We start from the raw sequence: 18,275 nt of genomic DNA on the forward strand, positions 1-18,275 counted from the left end.
TGGAGAGATTAAAGCAGCTCAGGATCTTATGCAGCCTCTGAGGCATTGGGGCCAGAGATTGCTCTGTATAAGATGGTCTTGGAACATTGATTGAGAGAAGAAACAGTAGATGTGTATTTGGGATGAGAGAAGTAGATGTGTTACTAGAGAGGCTGTTGGAATAGAAAACCGAGGCACTCAGATTTCTGCCAACATCAGCAAAAACCGTGCTCCAGCTGCTGACTGCACCTACTGACTTTGGATCAGGCTCTAGGGGAAATTTCACCAGTTGCAAGACTTAAAAGATTGCCAGACCCCACCTAAAAATGAAAACTGCGAACTTGTAACTGGTGACCCTCTAGTTGGTTAAAAAACACACCACAAACAACTGAAAAAAAAAATCCATTTGTGTGATTTAAAATCTGTATAGTGCATAACCTCATTGTATTTCAAGTTGAAGACAGTTAAGAGGAGTAAATAACCTTTAAGTAGACTGCATTAGAAATATGAAGAGATCCTGGGAACTTGCCAACAGCCAGCTGAGGTATGGCAAGGAGGACTCAAGGCCCTGTTCTGTGAAAATCTGGGAGGAGTTGAACTCAGTCTTCCACCAGCACATCTCTGCACACTCAGTATTTTAATATTCAGAGAAATGAAGTTGTTCCAAGAGAAGGAGCTGGAAGAAGCAACAGCCACTAAAACATAAAAACCAGTCAAGTGATTTAAAATTTTACTGGGATTGAAGCCTAGCCATGTTATTGCACCAAACGACCCTGAGCAAATCTCTCCACAAAACACTTTCTCCAGTTGACAGTAGGATGTTGTTTCATCACAGGGCAGGACAGTATTTTTCTCTCGACCTTTTTAAATTTCTATGGGCTAGGAAAGTATCGTTGCTTTACACATATGTCAAGATTCAAGCTGGAGTACAAATCTAACTTCTGAAGAAGATAGGTGTGTGTGATTGTGACAAAAGACAGTCTCATACTCTTTCACATACTCCTTCTCCCTTTTTGCAACTGTCTTTGATGGGCAAGATGATTTGTCTGAAGATGAAAACCAGGTGAGAATTGCAGGAGGAACTGTCACACAAGGAGATAAAATACTAAAGTAGCTCCAGAGGTGTAGTTGTGTATTCTACAAAGCCAAAGACTGTAAGCGCTTCTAGCTCTTCCTACTTATATATAAACTCTTTAGAACTTCTTGTCTTATACTGGCAATATTTAGATACTGTATCAGCAATAAATCCAATCATAATCATCCACAGAACCAGTGTCAGACTTCTTGTGCCTGAGTCTTCTTTCAACTACTCTGCCACCATGAGACTCCTGCTGCACCCAAGGAAAACTGATTCTTCTTCGCCTCCCTGTCTTGTGCTCAGAAGGGCTCTGGGAGACAGAAGGAACAAAAGGATTGGAAGTTGTGAACATTCAGTTATAGAATTATGAAGCTTGGAAAAGATCTCCAAGATCATTGAGTCCAACCCTTGATCAAACACTGCCCTGTGAGTCAGAGCACAGCCCCATGTCCAGCCATTCCTGGAACAGTTCCAGGGACAGTGACTCCATCAACATTCTTGGGCAGCGTGCCCAAATGCTTATCCACCCTTTCAGTGAAGAAACTCTTCCTTTGTCCAACTTGAACCTCTCAAGTTTTGCTTAACTACAGCAGACCAATACTGTCCCTGTAAAGTGCAATAGTAATTTAGATGACACTTGGAAACTAAACAAAAAAATGAAAATATTCCCAATATGGATTGACAGTGATGTGGCATGGCAGAGTATATTTTGTTGATAAGAAAGAAGCTGGCAGCAAGTGAAAGATGCCTAAGCTGAAAGTTTGTGGAATTGGCAGTTTTTACCCTCTTTTTAAGTAAAAGTGGCTGTCCTTCAAAAAGATAGTTCTTTTAATGCTTTCATATTACAGAATGATTTAATCAATGATCAAAGATACATTTCACAGACAAGATGTTCCCAAATGTTATTCCTAAATGTTATCCATCACTAGGGGGAAGGACAGTAGGCCACCTCCCAGGAGCTTAGCTTTGAGACGGACACTGATCTTCAGAGCTCTGTTTATCTAGTGAGATATCAATCTCTCTCTCAAGAGCCAGTGAAAAGGATCTGACGCAAGTCAGAGCTTTGTCAATCATTTTAAGCCATCAGAAGAGCTCTGCCTGTGGAACAGGCAAATATGAACTGTCCCGAGGCAGGATAGGTACTACCACCAGAGAGAATAAATGATAATAATGTACAGTGCAGTGGCAAGGATTAATTAGGAGCCTCCTGAGCAACCTCACCACTGAATTCAGGTGTAAGAAAACAAATGGAACAGGTGCAGGCAGGGAAGGACTCCAAATCCCACCCAAAGTCTGGAAAGGACCCATGGAAAAACAAGCAGTTCAGCCTGTTCAGCCTTACAGAATGAAGGCTGAGACAAAATATACAACTTTGGTCTATGCATACTGCAGGAAGCAAAGGGAAAAAATGGAAAAAAGGAAAGATACAACTTATCCTACAACTGTGCATAAACACCAGTATTAGTAACATTCAGGATTATACCATTTAGTATGCTAGCAAGGTATGTATTAATATGGCAGCAGTGTTAAGGTAAAAAAGTAAAAGGAATTAATTTTCAGAGCTAAGATATTTTCTTCTTTGAGACTAATTCACTTAGAGAAGTATTATGTGAGCACTTTTATAGTGTACTAAGGCAGGCAAACAGTTACACACTTTCCCTACTGTTTACATATCTAAAATATAAGCACCTGTGAACACTTTTTAGACACTAACCAGGTAAAGCTTATAGACATGACTACAACCAGACATATTTGTAAAGACAAGTTCCACGGTAAAACAATTAAAGGAAAATAAAATATGGCAACTCAGATTTTTGGCAAACATTTTATATTTTTTTATAGAAAAATCTCAGTAAGAAACCTAGCAGAATATTTGACCGAAACATCTGCCTTACAAGTTCAAAAAAACAAACTCACAAAAAAAAGAGAAATAAAGAAAAAAAAAAGTAAAATTCCAACCCCCAAAATATTTTTTAATTATAAACCAGAATATCAACAAAACACTTAAAATAATCTCAGATTGTTTGGCAATTCATCACATCATAACAAGAGACACATTTGATCATAAGAAAAGTTTAACTTTATATACAACTTCACTTGAACATTTGCTCTTACCAGAGTTAATATACATTAAAAAAAGATTCTGGCAATAATACCAGCTTCCATTTTTAATACCTGTGTATAAAATGTAACATAAAATGCTGAAGCTCTATAGTTAGGAGAAGTGACTTTTCATTTCAATGGGTCCCTCTTTGTTGAAAAAGATAAATACTGAAAGAACAGGTGTTTAGTTGCAAAATAAAACTGTTTCATTTTAGGGTGATATTGGTTGACTGTGAACAAATCTAACCTAGTACTATTTACTTCTTGAAGTTGGTAGTAAATTTACAAGTGAAAATATAATCTAGTAAGATTACATTTTAAATGTCATACTTTGTCACAAATGTGAACAGAAAGGAGCCAAGTCCCTTTCACTATGCTAAACTACTTTAATGCATGCGAGAAAAATATTTTATCAACTGTCTGAGCATATTTTAGAGAACTTCAGACTTTAAACAGCTCCTAAGGGAGCAGAGGGGAAGTTTCCTACTGACATCTGCATAGAATGTAAAATATATAATTAAAAAACCCTAAGGTATATACTAAAGTTTACAGACCAATGCTTTCCATATAATAAATAAAATGTCCATCATTGATTAGATTCATACACAGAGTAAAATACAACCTATTTTTACAAGTTTATGTACAAAGAGTATTAGTAGGCACATGGGTGCCTTATGGGTTGGAAGCATCTGCATTAGCATGTCACATTGGGAAACTCCAACTTTCCAAGTCAGTGATAAAATATATAACTACTTTGTTTTTCATTCAGATACAAAGTAAACTTATTTTTCATCTGAAATAAATGTACATAATATTCTGTATAAACAATAGTTTATAAAGCTGTTTAAAATGTAACTTAAAAGTACTGCATTGTTTAACTTAGAGCTCTGAAACAAGCACGTGCAAATCCCTTTGCTTTAAAAAAAATAGAAGCACAGATGTTTGTTTTCCTTTTGACTCTTCCAAGAACAGTACTGGCTGGTAAAGATTATCGTTTTGCTTTCTTTAATGGCGTCTCCTCTGTTTTCTGCTGGCCTTTTCTCCGTACCACTGTTGGGCTGTCCTCCCTTTTACGCTTGGCAGACTGCACCTTCAACCTGAAAAGCACATTAATAATTAAATAATCACTGGCACAACTGGCAGAGCCTGTAAAAAAAAGAGTGGTCAAACACAATTCTGTTCAGAGGGCTGAACTAAATTGTTTACCTCTGATACAACTGTCCATCTCTGATATATTATATAAGAGCTTACTACTCAATACACACTTCTTGATATGATATGTGGTACTAAATCTCTGTGTTGGAGAGTGCTCCATATGCAGAATTTGGGGCTAGAATTCTTCTTCTTCCTTTTCTTTCTCTGGAAAGATTTGTGGATTTATAACAGAACAATGGACTTCATGACCCTGTCCCCCCTCTCACAATGACAGAACAGCAGCAACAGTGTCTCAAGCCCTGCACAAGAGGGAGTAAAGGGCAGCCATCATGTACCCTTACCCTGTGCATTCACACCCCCATCTATATGCTCACCATATCTTGGCTGCAACTGACCATAAATGGGCTTAAACTCTTGGCCATTTATCACCACACAAAATAATGGAGCTGAGGTGAACTGTGACAGCCATCAGTGCACGGTGCACATGTTCTCCAGGTTCAGCCTGAGGACACTGACACATTTCAGAAAGGATGACAGCTACACATTTTACAGGTAAACTACAAGATGCAGAGCAACTATGCATCACATTTGTTACTTATTCCCTTGGCTTTCTGCACTGTGATCTCAGCTTTGCAAATTAAAAAGTATTCCAGGAAAGGAGGGAAAGGGAAATACATTTAAAACTTGGTATGGGAGCTCTCAGAGTTTATTCTCTTTTTATCAGCTGATCTTAACTCTTCCAAGCGTTAGAACCATGTCATCATATTTAGCTTTAACCTCAACTACCGATGCTCTTACCCCCCACTCAGGAAAGTATCACAGCTGAAGTTAAAATACTACATAAACAGCATTTTCAGATTCTCCCAAGAGGTTTCCAAGGATATAAAGAAAAGAATCTAGTCTTCCAAATGTCAAATAAAGGAAGAAAAAGAAAAAATGTAAACAGAAGAAAATCCTTTAAAAGCTTTTATATATCACACGAGAACAGAACAAAACTAGTCTGCTGTTCAGATTTTGAAGTGGTATGTTACATATAAGGAAAGGATCACTGCAGTGTCTTCCAAAACAAATACTCACAGTAGATGCAACTTTAATACTTACTGTGTCAATGGAGGAGATTTATTAATTTTTGTATCACTTGGAGATCTTCTTTTAGTTGCTAGTTTCTGTCGTTTTCTAGGAGAAACTGAACTTGGACTGCTGCCTTTAGAAGTTGCACGTGTGGTTGGCTTGCTGGACTGTTTTCTGTAATACAAAATAATGATGAATTTATATATAACAAAATACTTCTACCAAGTCAATTTCTTCTTGCATTCCAAGTGCAGATAATTAAGATTTCACAGTATTTGCAACAAGTAAATCAAAGTTGCCAAAAGAAATACTGAAAAAACCGTATTTGCCTGCTTCAAGACACACTGCAATGCCAAGCTGTGTATTTTTGTATCAAATGTAGAATCAAAAGGCTACTTTACTGACAATATTTGGTATTTATTAAAAAAAACCCCCAAAAAATAAACCAATCCATTCCAAATCTTGCAATAATTTTTTGTACATAAGTGTCTATGTTTAAAAGAAAAGAGTATCTTGTAGTCTGAATTCACTCATATAAGCTTTGGTATCTGCAAGTTCAGAAACATGAAAAACTGGTTATTGGCGATTAATTTCATAGTTTAGAAAACAGGTGATCTAAGTCAGAGAAATTCAGCAATGCTGAATATGAAGAATCATCCTCTTTCACAGAATTAAATCCCAAATGCTACTTATAAAATGCAGACTTAAGGTAGAGATGCTTTGTTTCAATCAGAGCTAGAAAGGTAGCACTGGAAATCTGAGATACAACCCCAAAATCTATATAAAAGTAGATGTTTCCACAAGCAAGCAGAACAAACCCACAAGCACCTAAACCTTTATTACGATTTTAGAGTTAACAATTATGTGAGACCTTTTGCCTTTACCAAAACAAAACTGTTGTTTACTAAGTGGTAGTGGGAAACCTTCACAGTTTTTATGTAAATGAAGAATCATGTAACTACTTTCAGATTCAGTTCTGAAATTACCAGTTCAAGAGCACTGTGGAAACTGTGCTTCAAGTACTGTCCAAAGACTAACATATAATATATACAATACAACATATAATATCCTTAAGAGGGAAGTAGATATGGTCAACTGGAAGTAATCCCACCACCAGTATAAAATAAGCCCGGACTCCCAATTCTTTTCTGAAAGGCAGCAACACAAATCAAAACTTCCCAAAGCTGCTATGATTCATTGTTTCCATAATAAGATCAAGAGGATGAGCTTTGCTAGTATTCAGTATGCCTACAAAAAGGCAGACCAGTGCTAAGGCAGACGAAAAATGGCTTCCTGAAAACAGAACTCTTGTTACCCACACTTGCCTTTCACAGCAAGGTTGGTCTCCAAGCTTGCAGATCACCATACTAAAAATTAAATCCTCCAGTACTGCAGATTTTTGTATTTCACTTGGACAGTACTCGAATTCTGAGGCATCACCAGGATGAAGAATGTCAACAGGATCAATTCTTACCTTGTTACATACTCAAGTATGCCTTTTGTGACCCTAACAGTTTCCCTTAACCGCACCTTTTGTTCATTCCTAGAAGAGTGGTACTAGAATTAGAATCAAAAGTTTTTGGAAGCTCTTAATTTAAAACAAACAAATAGAAAACGACGAAAAGAGGAAGTAAGAATCTCTTCTCTGCAACAAACCGCACAACAACTGAGAACAATATAGAAAAAAAAGCTTGTTACTGGAGTTGCTACACAGTTACCTTTGAGCCTCTAATCTTGTGGCTGATCTAGTTGTGGCCCCAGAATGTGCATCATCATCTTCCTCACCATCCTCTTCCTCACCTTCCTCTTGCTCTTTTAGTTCATCTTCAGAAGACGTTAATTTCCGACGTTTCTTCTCTGGCTCCGGTGTTTCTGTCCATTTAAAATTTTACACACATGCTATAATTTTCCAAAAAGCCTCCAAAAGGACACCAACACTTAATTTAGAAAAGGTATTCTAGTCACAAGTCCCATTTTCAGAAAGTAATTTTCCATTTCCTTCATATTTCAACATTTTTAATTCACATTTGTTTGACTTAATCTTGCTAACACATTCACCACGGTTTACTTACACAGCTCATAGCTAGAATTCATAGAAAATTCATGAGGCTTTATAAAAGCATCTGGGATGTAGCAATTCTGACATGAGATTACAGCAATTTACACATATTTACATAATATTTACACTAGCTGTAACTCAATGATTTTTCCTCAAGAAAGGAAAATTGAATAAAGCTTATCTTGTTGCTATTAGTAAACAGAAAGGCACAGCAGTATTTTCTTATTCTGCTGGGAGCAGCAGAGTTTCTCATGCTTTTACCCGTTTCCTCTGATTGAAGCAGAGAACGCTTGGGCTTCCTTCCCCTTTTACGCACAACCATTTCTGCTTTCTCAGCTTCATCTTCCTGAAAAAACAAAATGGAACCATCTAAGTCAAGAACTATTTACTTTACATAGAAGACAGACATTTTTCATTACATACATGCTTGTAAATTTACAAATTGCACTTACATTTGATGTTTCTTTCTTATTAGATATATCTGTACCTAAAAAAAAAAAGAACAAAACTTGATCCTGAACTTCAAATCTTTCACCCATCAACTTAAAAGGGTGTTCTTTCATAGTCTCTCAACTTTGCATAAACATCACACTAGCTCAAAAACCATTTAAAGTCTCTTTCTAATTTAGAAGACAGCTTTGTTGTACTTTGTTAAATACAGAGACTGGAACAATGATTAATTTTTTTTTACATACTAAGGCTTTATATGACTGAGAGTATTTATTGCTTTGTTGCATATGCTGTTTTAATGGAAAAGTAGAACTTACTTACCCCCTTTAACTACTTTCAACCAATTACAGAACCACAGAAACATCTGGCTTAGAAAGGTAACCTCTAGAGGTTACCTAGTCCAGTCTTCTGTTCAAAGCATGGCTAAATTAATTAATCTAATCATACTGCACAAGATCTTGTTCAGTCCAATTCTAAATGCTTCCAAGAACATGGTCCCTCCAGGTGATCTGTTCTAGCGCATAACTGTGTTCATGCCAAGGCACCAAGATGACTGAGATGAAACTCAAAAAGACACTCTTTAAAACCTTTCTAGTATGCAAATTACATTACTTCCTCTGCTGAAATACTTACTTCCAACTCAGTAATTTTTATAGGCTAGCCTATACATGTTAAAACGAATTTTTAACTCTACATCTCATGTTTCAACTTGGCTTCTCTCCATGGTTACCACTTCTACCCTAATTCTGTGATGAGAGATTATTTTACAAAGCTTTTGAACTCTGTCAAACAGAATTATCTCTAACACTGCAAGGATAAAAATCCTTAGCAATAGAAAAGAGAAGCAACCTAAATAAAAGTAAGTTTGTTTTATCTTTTTTCCCCTGCCATGAAATGGCTAATTTCTGAAAGCTGAATAAAAGAGGACACAAACTCTAAAAATCTCACCAATTAGACTGAGAGAACAAACAAAAGAATGTCAATGCAAAGGATCTAAAATAGATCTCAGAGAGCAGAAACATATTCTAAACTCACATGCAAGCTTGTTGGCACTCCTTTGTAAGGTTATGGGGAAAAAAACTTTTATACAAAAGCAAATGAAGTAAAACACAAATATATTTAGGTATTCAAAAAATAAGTGAAATAAAACATAGGACTGTTCAGTGTATTAAGCTCTTCACACAACGTAAGCATATACATAACACAACCAGCACGTATTAGTTCTATTGTGTTCCAAAGAGATAACTTCATAATTTTGGTACATTTTGGCAAATTTGTAGCAAAGGGATTTTTTACTGAAGAATAATCCCATCTAGATCCATGACATGCTTTTAACAGAAGACCCTCTGTAAGATATGAAAATGTAGTACTTTTGCCTAAAGGTAAATGTAAAAATAGTATCAAAAAATCATACTAATTTTAGAGCAGTAACTGTTGAGTAGTGCTAAGTAATTAGTTTCAAGTTCAGTGTCAGTGTCATGGGAGGATGATACCGGCAGAAAACATCTCTTAATTGCATGTGCTGTAGTGACCAAAAATAAAACTCCGCATCCCCCTCCACATGTGGGTCTGTCCCTATTGCAAATCCTACGCAGAACACCCAGAAACTACCAGAGTAAGTGAACTGCACAGAGGGATTCAACTTGGTTTCCTTTTCATTGCCAGGGGCTCTCAACCCCTTCACGCCCATGAATGCTAAGACAGGGTGAAAAATTTGACAGTACATTCCACTTTACACACTCCTCTTAACAACAGCCTTTTACCAGGAACAGAGAAATGTTACATAACACACTCAAACCTTAAGTACACAGTCAGGTGCCTGTCCTTTTGAATAAAAAACCAAAGCAGAATGCACTTTTGTTTCATTCTCACATTCTTGTCTGTTCTCTTCGCAGTTCACAGAAGTCAAGTACCACACAACGAGCTAACCCTCCAGAGACAATTTTGAAGCATATGGATTAAAGCTGCCATTTTAACAAATGTGGAGAAAATAGGAAAACAGTCCATATGTGCAGTGCAGACAGATTAGTACATCTGTAGAAACCTAAGCTTTTGGAAACTCCAGAAGAATTGTTTTGAAGATTTGAGTTTTCAGATTTTTTGCATGTTTGTTTGCATTTGTTTACAAACCATTTTTAACTGACTTTTCAGTTCACCTGCTTCCTAAAATGGGTTTGAAGTTGTTTTTTTTTAGATGAATGGCGTAATTAAAAAGACACATCTAAACAACCAGCACAGTTCAGACACTATATACAAGAAAAATTAGGAAAGAGAAATAGAAAGGTATTTCACTTAATTCTATTTGAGTTTGAAGCACTTAAAGTACATTTTTGAGTCAAGCTAAGCAACCATGTTCCAAAGATCTTACAGCAGTTGTGAAAAGGGAAAGAAATATCCCCTCAAGATCCCCCTAAGATCTTTAGATATATATCCATGGATAAAACAATTAACTGAACAAAATTTGAAATGTAATGCAGTAAGTGTGATTGACAGTCCCTGTATGAAAGAAAACAAGCAGAAACGGAAAACAGACACTGAGAGCCAGTCTGACGGGGTACCTACCTTCCTCTGAAGCTCTGCCATGTACTTAGCCCACTCAATCACCTGGCATATTCTGCAATGCATATTCTGCTGCTGCATCTTTGAACTAAGTTCTTATCAAGCTGCTCTTTTTTGAAAAGAAAAACCTGGTAGCAATTACCAAGTCTTCGCTTCAGCTTTCTTCAGATGTTTTCATTCATGAATAACACTGATTGCTAGAGATGATGTCAGGACTAAGAAGGACCCATGTGATTGTTTGTGAAAACCTTCCTCCATTTCTTCCATCATTCATTTCATAAATTGAGGCAGGTATCATTTGCTTACCTGTTTGAGGTGTTTTCCCTCTACTGGCAAAGGTAGGAGATTGCAGCTGTAATTAAAAAAAGTGGTCTTTTTAATTTAAAGAAAATCACCATTGTGTTTGTTACATAATCATAGAAACTTGCTCACATTCATTGTAGAATGAATCTGTAAATCTAGAAAATGTGAACACTAATGATCACACAAACTTTTTACTGAGTTCAAGAGTAGGATGCATTCTTTCATTTTGATAAAAAACTGACACAAGTCAAATCAGCCCATAAACAAATCACAGAACTTTCAATAACCTGACACTAAAGTCATTGCAATAAAAGACACGAAAGATAAAAGCAGTTTCAGTCAAACATGTTTGAGTATTTAATTATCAACAAAGAAGTTTCGTACAGTCACTTTATGTAATCTCACATCCAGATTTACAGAACTACAAGTCACCAGAAATTGTTTACTTACTCACAATGTAGAAAAAGCTATTTATAATTACATAATGTCCTAGGGTGATGGTCCAAAAACGTCAGTGCTTTCACCACTGAACGACTACACCAGGATCCCTATGGTCCCTCTGAAGTAGCAACGTATTCCCAGAGCAGCCCTGGGGAAACTGTCATGCAAAGGCATCTCACCTCAGAGAACCTCTGTCTCAGATGGAGGGCAGGTATCACTCCTCCCTGAGCCAGCCTGCAGCTGACACCAGTCACTGACTCATCACTAGGAAGTACGAGACCTTTGAACACTTGAACCAGAATAGGACGATTCTGTTCCAGTACTGAGGATACATCTATTTCGAGTGTGATTTTAAAATTAATTTTAATCCTTAACTGGACAAAGAAATGCCCTGAAAACCAAACAAAAAGCAACCCACAACACCAAAACAGAAAACCCAAATACTAAAATCCACACCAGTCCAAATTACATTTCATTGAATTAATATTGAAAAAAAAAATTAGGAAAGACTAGGAATTCTGAAACAGAATTCCAGACAACCTGCATGAAGGGACAGGACTCAAAGGGCTGCCTGAAATATGAGGACAGAACAAGCAGAGACAATAATTCCTTTTATCCATAAACTAGGCAAATTCCCAAGATTTCCAACAGCCATGCCAGCTGGTGCCTCAGGCAAGCAGGAAGAAAACCTGTGTTTCAACACAACTTCGTTTTTAAAAACCGCCTTTTCTGTGCAATAACATTGATTCTGAAATAGAGGAATTCCCTAGAGAGAAGCCTTTAACTAGAATAAATCCAACTGGCTGTACTCCACAAACATGTCTGACCCATCAATGCCCTGTGCTGTAATCCAACTGGATTGCAGGAACAATACCAACAGAGCACTTTCTTAGCTGTGAATAATCTTCACAGGGGTTAGGAAATAAAACTACCACTGAGCTTTAAAAGACAGACATGTTTCATGAGCTCCTAGGCTACTCCACAAGTATGTCTCTATCTCTTGCATGAACTGTAATATTGCAATATATATGTAACACAACTGCTTTACATAAATTTTATTTTACAGCTATGAAAAGATTCTATGTGTTATTATTATGATACATTCAGTAGAGGGGAAAAAAATCTCGTTTTTGAAATAAAGTCACCCTTGCTCTTCCGGCCAAAATTACTCCGAGCACAAACTAGAAGACATATATGCACACCACCAAAAACTCACCCTGCACACAAGTTTATATTGCTAGTGTAACCCAGATTTGTATTAAATGAACTAAGTGTGAAGCTGATAGGTAATCTGCTACATTCTGACTTAACACTATATTTTGCTTAAAAAGTTCAGCTATATAAAGAGATATTATTAATAATTTTTGTTTGCTTTGACTGAACTCAATTATCAAGATTTCCATAAGATGTTTCTGAAATGCTGTTAAACAGATAAATGGCTCTTGAAATACTGTGTTTAAATGCACCCAAACAAAATAAAGGCACTTACATTCCCAGTGCTCATATCAGCTTTTGACTCCCCACCTGAGGGAAGAAATATGAGTTCAGAACTTGAATGTCACTATTATCCTTGTTTTTCCACACAGGTATTATGAACTACTTACCACCAGGTTGTACTGCTTCAAGAGGGTATTTACGAGGCCGTCCCCTTTTGCGTTTGACCACCACAGGCCGATTTTCCTATTAAAAATAAAGGACAAAAATATATTCCTTACTGTAACTGACATTTGGCATTTGAGCAATACCATACAAAGACTGCTAACTGAATTCATAATATGACAGTAGCAGAAGTTAGTACTTTTCAGTTAAAAGACAGATGAGGCAAGTTTAATAGCAGGAGACATTGCCTGTTACCAGATCAACTAATACAGTTGAAAAGAAACAAGACAACTCCCAGTTATACAAAATTCTCAGTGGTTTGATTCAGGCACAAAGTGTATCTGAGAACGCAGTGTCTTTGGCTCCCTTAGCCCCAAAATCTCTATCACTAGGTCTCACAAATGCTTCTGGCTTACCCCATACAAGAACTCCAGACTTTACATCCCATGAGCCCCTTTCCCCAGTGCTATCTAGCACAGGCTTCATCCTGTATGTTGAGCACGTGCTTCAAACAGTTAATATCCTAATTATCCCAATACACAGATTGCTGATACTCTTCTTTATATAAACAGGATCTTCAGCAAAAAAAGGCCCCTTCCTTTGAATTTTTAAGCTTTAAAAGAGAACTTTTAAGTAACAAATACTGTCAGATGCTCAGATTGTGAAATCCCCATGAACAGACTTTCTCTTTTATACAAGGAAAGATTAAATGCCTCATTCAGCATTTACTCAAGTATCTTCTTTTTTTTTTTAACTGAAGTACAGAAGAAGCATCTCCCCCAAAATGGTTCTTAGAGACTCAGGCCTCGAGTGAGCAAACATAAAAACATACTCTTAAATTTTCTTCTACTTCCAAATTTGAGGCAAAAAACCCCAAATGACGAAATCCAAGACCTTTCTGAGAACAGTGTCTATTGCTAAGGGCCAGCATCAATTTTAATCTCAAGGGTTCAGACATTTGTTTACAACCCATACTGTAGAACATCTCCAGTACATGCCCAGGAGATAATATAAAGAACAACTAAAATGTTATTAAACCATAAAAATTGTTGAAAGATAGTATTTTTTAAAGGTAAGTTGTATTTGTTAATGACTAAACTGTCCATATCAATTATGACATTTTCAGAAAACACGATTTCTATACAATACAACTCTACATAATTGTTTTCTAGACATTTTGTAAGCACTATTAAGCCGAGGAAGAGAGTTAGTCCTACACTGATAATGAGACATTGATGTCTGATGGTCTGTGAGTTTATACATTGTGACCGAGCTACATAAGTCCTTGATATTTTACAGTACCAAAAAAACCTTCACAACTACTTCCTAACAGGTGACGACAATTTTAATATTGCTGTCAACAAAATACAAAGTAGTTATGTACTGCGAAGACAGAATACTGTGAATCTGCACTGTCTCAGTGAGTTAACATGAGTAAGACCACTCACCTCTGGAGAATTTTCGTTTGATTCTAGACTGTGCTTTTTCTTTTCAGATGTTTCCTGTTCAATGTTAAATTCAGCTTCACGCATACAAAAGAAAAAAAGAAAGAAAAATTGTATACCTTTGTTTTATTAGGCAAAAGAAATAGTAAAAGCCACAACCTCCACACTGAAAATGTTATTTCATTCTTTAGCCCAAAATTCCCTAAAAATACCCATCAGAAATCAATACTGTTTGCCTTGTAAGCAACAGTGCATTGGTCTGCCAAAATGCTTCCCCACAACACAAGTTGAGTTAGGAAGGTCTTCTACTTTTAAGGTAAAAACAAAAGCTCATGATTGTGACATACTATAAAATGGCAGGACAAATACAAGTCCCTATTCCATTCTCTCACATGTTCCATGAAACAGGAAGCTGAGGATATAAGCACATTGCAGAACAGATTCAGACATGTCAACCTGCTCTCATAAGAAACAAAATTATTACTAGGTCAAACTAACATCAGGGAACATTCTCAAACTGTTCCAACGAAGACAGAATGAAGTAACATTAAAGCCACACTAATAATGTGGACACAACATCTTTTATTATTTATTTCAGAGCAATTAAGTCAATTACAACAGTGCAACTTGCACTCTTTTCTGGTTGGTTACTCTACAGAAACAAAACTGATTTGATAGTTATGTCATGGATTTTTACATAGGACAGCTCTTGCTTGTGGTCAGAGTCAGGAGATGTTCTTATCACATAATGCTGATTTTTCTGTTTTCCTCACCTACCTGTTTATTTCCCATTAGCTTTCCTACCCAAGATACATACTGAAGCAATAATGGAGCAAATGGGTTGTAATGGCAGAAACATCAAAACTTTTCTCACCATTAAAAAAACTAAGATTAATGAATTATTTGATAGCAGTAACAGGGCAGAAATCAACTAGAGAATACATGCAAGTATATTTGCTGGGATCAAGTCCCCAGTTTCTCTCAAAAATCATTCAAATGAAAAGAAATGAGCATTCAGTATGAGTTCAGAAAATCTGCCATAATGGGCAGTTTAATTACCTTTTTCTTCCACAGCACTTTTCGGAGGCGTTCGCGTTACATCAATTTCTTTGGACACTTCTGCTGCATCACCTGAAATAACTTCCTACATTGTTTTGAAACAAGAGAGGAAAGATGTTTTACTACACATTAAAAATCATTGCCAGTTACACTAAAAAACCACTCCACTCTGATACAAGAGTAGTTATTTTACTCATCAAGATTTTGTACTGTCACAAAAACTTTGATGCTGAGGAGCTTCATCACAAATCAGTGGGTGAGACAATCCCAAATATATTGCATGTAGTCCTACAAAGAACATCTACTTTGTCCTAATTCCTGTTTTGATTTAGCAGGAATCATGACAAAGTCAGAACTCAGGCAGAGTGCAATATACCCTCTTGAAGACCTCAGATCAGTATGTCCATGCAGACGCTGAACTGACTGGAGAGCTGGCATCCAGCAATGCTCCATGAGATCCCAAGCTCCTAACTACTGTGCAGCTCAGTCCTCTCAGTCTTCCACACCTCAAAGAGATTCAACACAGACCCCTGCTTTCTTAATATTTTTTAAGAGTCTCCCCCACTGCAAAGTATAATCCGCTAGTCAGTTGTTTTGTATTCAAGACAATGCAAAAGTAGCATAATTATGGAAACACCTCCCAAAATAACCTGCTGAAGAAATAATAACTAAGATTTTCATCTTATTTACAATTGCAGAACATAGAAGAGTTCTTGAAAATACCTTGATGTTACCAGGTTTTATTTTGGAACACTGACTTTGTTCGTCATTTTTTAGCACATCCTGAGCAATCAGCTGGTTGCCTGCAAAAGCAAGTGACAATCAAAGTGTTAAAAAAGTGTCATATTTGTCATATTTCAGTGTCACTTTTATACTAGCTCACTATTACTGAGATTCAAAAGTCTGAAAAGCAGCCTCTTACTTAGAATAATATGTACAGAAGGTTATTCTAACCATTCTTTGAAATGGGAAGACAACACAATAACAGAAGATAATTACATGTTTCTTGTACATTGCTGGTGTGGTTTGTTTTGTTTGCTTGTTCGTTTTTAAATATAAGCTCAAAATTGAAATTTGGTAGGTAACACATCAAGAAATAGAACACCAACATCAACTTCAGCTCACCCGGAGACAGGGAAAGCAGTTAATGCCGTGTGGGACACTAATGAATACATGACTTTTAATCACTCCATCAAATCAAAATTCTTAGAAGAGGAACAAAAGCTCTTATAAGGATGTTATTACTAACGATACTTTTTTCTAAATTGTTCTGATGCTGAAAAGAAAAAAGAAGCTGAATCCAGAGCTTAAAGAGATACTTCACCGTCAGTCTTGTAATTACTACATCAACAAAATGCCCAACTTATTTTGATGTTAACTGCATCTAAATTTAATTTAGAAATGTTTATGCCATTCAATGGACTGAATTCCTTCTCACTTTTTGCTTCCAAATAAAAGGTGAAACTAAAATTTATTTCTTTCCAACCTAAGAAAAAGAAACATCCATCCCCCCAAAGTCTACTGAATGTTTATATTTTCCTGATGATCAGCTTACTTATCTTTTATTTACAAAGGATAAAATTAGTAATTATTTTACAGACTAAACAAAAAATGTTTCTTCACTTATGATTGAAAAAATGACTATAATGCTCTTCTGTGCAGTAATTAAATCTGTCATAATACTTTTATCAAATATATTAAACATAATATTAGAAGTTGTTTCGGGAATATAAATTGCTTTGGAGTTTGGAATTTTCCCTATTCCATTCTTTTCTCAAAAATACCATTTTATGGCCTAACCACAGTAGAACCTGGTTTTGCCACAGAAAAGCTCTGCACAAATTTGTGTACTTCTGTATCACTTACATTTTTCTTTATCCATTGTTTCTGAAGATTTACATTGTATTCCTCGAGATCTATGTTCTTCGTTTATCTGGGTAGCTAAGTTTTCCACCTACGCACAAAACATAAAGAAAGGTAACTAACTCTTTTCCATGAAGCTTATAAACACAGAAGAGAGAAACTTTTCCCTAGTTGCTACTTCCAAGTACATGAAAACATACATTAAAATGGAAAGCAGCTGTTACAAAACGAATTTATTCCTAGAATGCAAGTAACAGTTCTACTACAAACAGCATGATCAAAAAACTTCAAACTTGCAGTATTTTCAGAATTTTCGACTAATATTTTTATTGAAAAAAGTCTCAGAATTATGCACCCTACTACATGTTTTAAAAGTAGTTCATCACAGTAAGTCACATAGAATATTTCTGGATTTAAAGGACATTCTCTTACATACAGGAACAATAGAATTAGCATCAGAAATGTGGCCAACCAGCATTTCAATATAGTAATAAATAAATTTACTACCAAAGTTTAAGCAAACACAAACAATTTCAGCCTGCTATCTATATAAAATATCTTGGTTTTCCTCCTTAAGATAGACTTTACATTTCCAAGTTTCCCAGTTATCCCTCTTCTAAGTTCTTGTGAAAGACAGCAGACTGCATTAAAGCAGGTTTCTAATTGTGATCAAAACCTCCAAGAATAATCTCTATTTTTTTTCCTCAACTCTCATGGAGACCGATTAAGCTTCTTTTTTCTGCCAGTTAACAGTCTTGAAATAGTCATATTCCATAGACTGTGGAACAACAATACAAAATTTTATTTATTTACTGGCAGATTTGAAAGAATAATTAGACATCAACATACGCAGCTGCAGAGTCTCAATAAACATGGGCTCTGCATATACAAAAACAATATTTTCCTTTAGAGAATATTTAATGTAAATAGAAGTAAATTCAAGTATGAGAAAAGCAGCACAGATTTAGAGAATAAATTTAAAAAACAAGTACTTACGTGAGAAGTTTCTAAAGGAATATTCCTCTGAAGCATATCTATTAAAAATAATTTTAACACAATCAGAAAAAGCTAAGCCAGCACAAAATATCACAATATCCTCTATTTCACCTCC

At 36.0% G+C, this 18,275-nt stretch overlaps 1 protein-coding gene across 2 annotated transcripts in view; it reads right to left on the reverse strand.

Moving 5' to 3' along the window:
- Positions 1-2,868: 2,868 nt before the first annotated feature.
- Positions 2,869-18,275, reverse strand: part of BOD1L1 (biorientation of chromosomes in cell division 1 like 1) — a 37,395-nt gene continuing 21,988 nt past the window's right edge. For both annotated transcript variants that reach the window (XM_066185475.1, XM_066185474.1), the window contains exons 13-25: positions 18,161-18,198; positions 17,168-17,255; positions 16,025-16,104; positions 15,302-15,386; positions 14,246-14,319; positions 12,803-12,878; positions 12,688-12,722; positions 10,761-10,806; positions 7,898-7,932; positions 7,707-7,791; positions 7,105-7,258; positions 5,417-5,560; positions 2,869-4,257 (exon numbers count right to left, since the gene is read on the reverse strand). In XM_066185475.1, coding sequence (XP_066041572.1) covers positions 4,149-4,257; positions 5,417-5,560; positions 7,105-7,258; positions 7,707-7,791; positions 7,898-7,932; positions 10,761-10,806; positions 12,688-12,722; positions 12,803-12,878; positions 14,246-14,319; positions 15,302-15,386; positions 16,025-16,104; positions 17,168-17,255; positions 18,161-18,198 — 1,049 coding nt within the window. In that variant the 3' untranslated portion in view covers positions 2,869-4,148. The remainder of the gene's footprint in view (positions 4,258-5,416; positions 5,561-7,104; positions 7,259-7,706; positions 7,792-7,897; positions 7,933-10,760; positions 10,807-12,687; positions 12,723-12,802; positions 12,879-14,245; positions 14,320-15,301; positions 15,387-16,024; positions 16,105-17,167; positions 17,256-18,160; positions 18,199-18,275) is intronic.

Source organism: Chamaea fasciata, unplaced genomic scaffold (genome assembly GCF_029207755.1).
Source record: "Chamaea fasciata isolate MVZ Bird 193981 ecotype frontalis unplaced genomic scaffold, bChaFas1.0.hap1 SCAF_6, whole genome shotgun sequence".
In the NCBI taxonomy this organism is placed as follows: domain Eukaryota; kingdom Metazoa; phylum Chordata; class Aves; order Passeriformes; family Sylviidae; genus Chamaea; species Chamaea fasciata.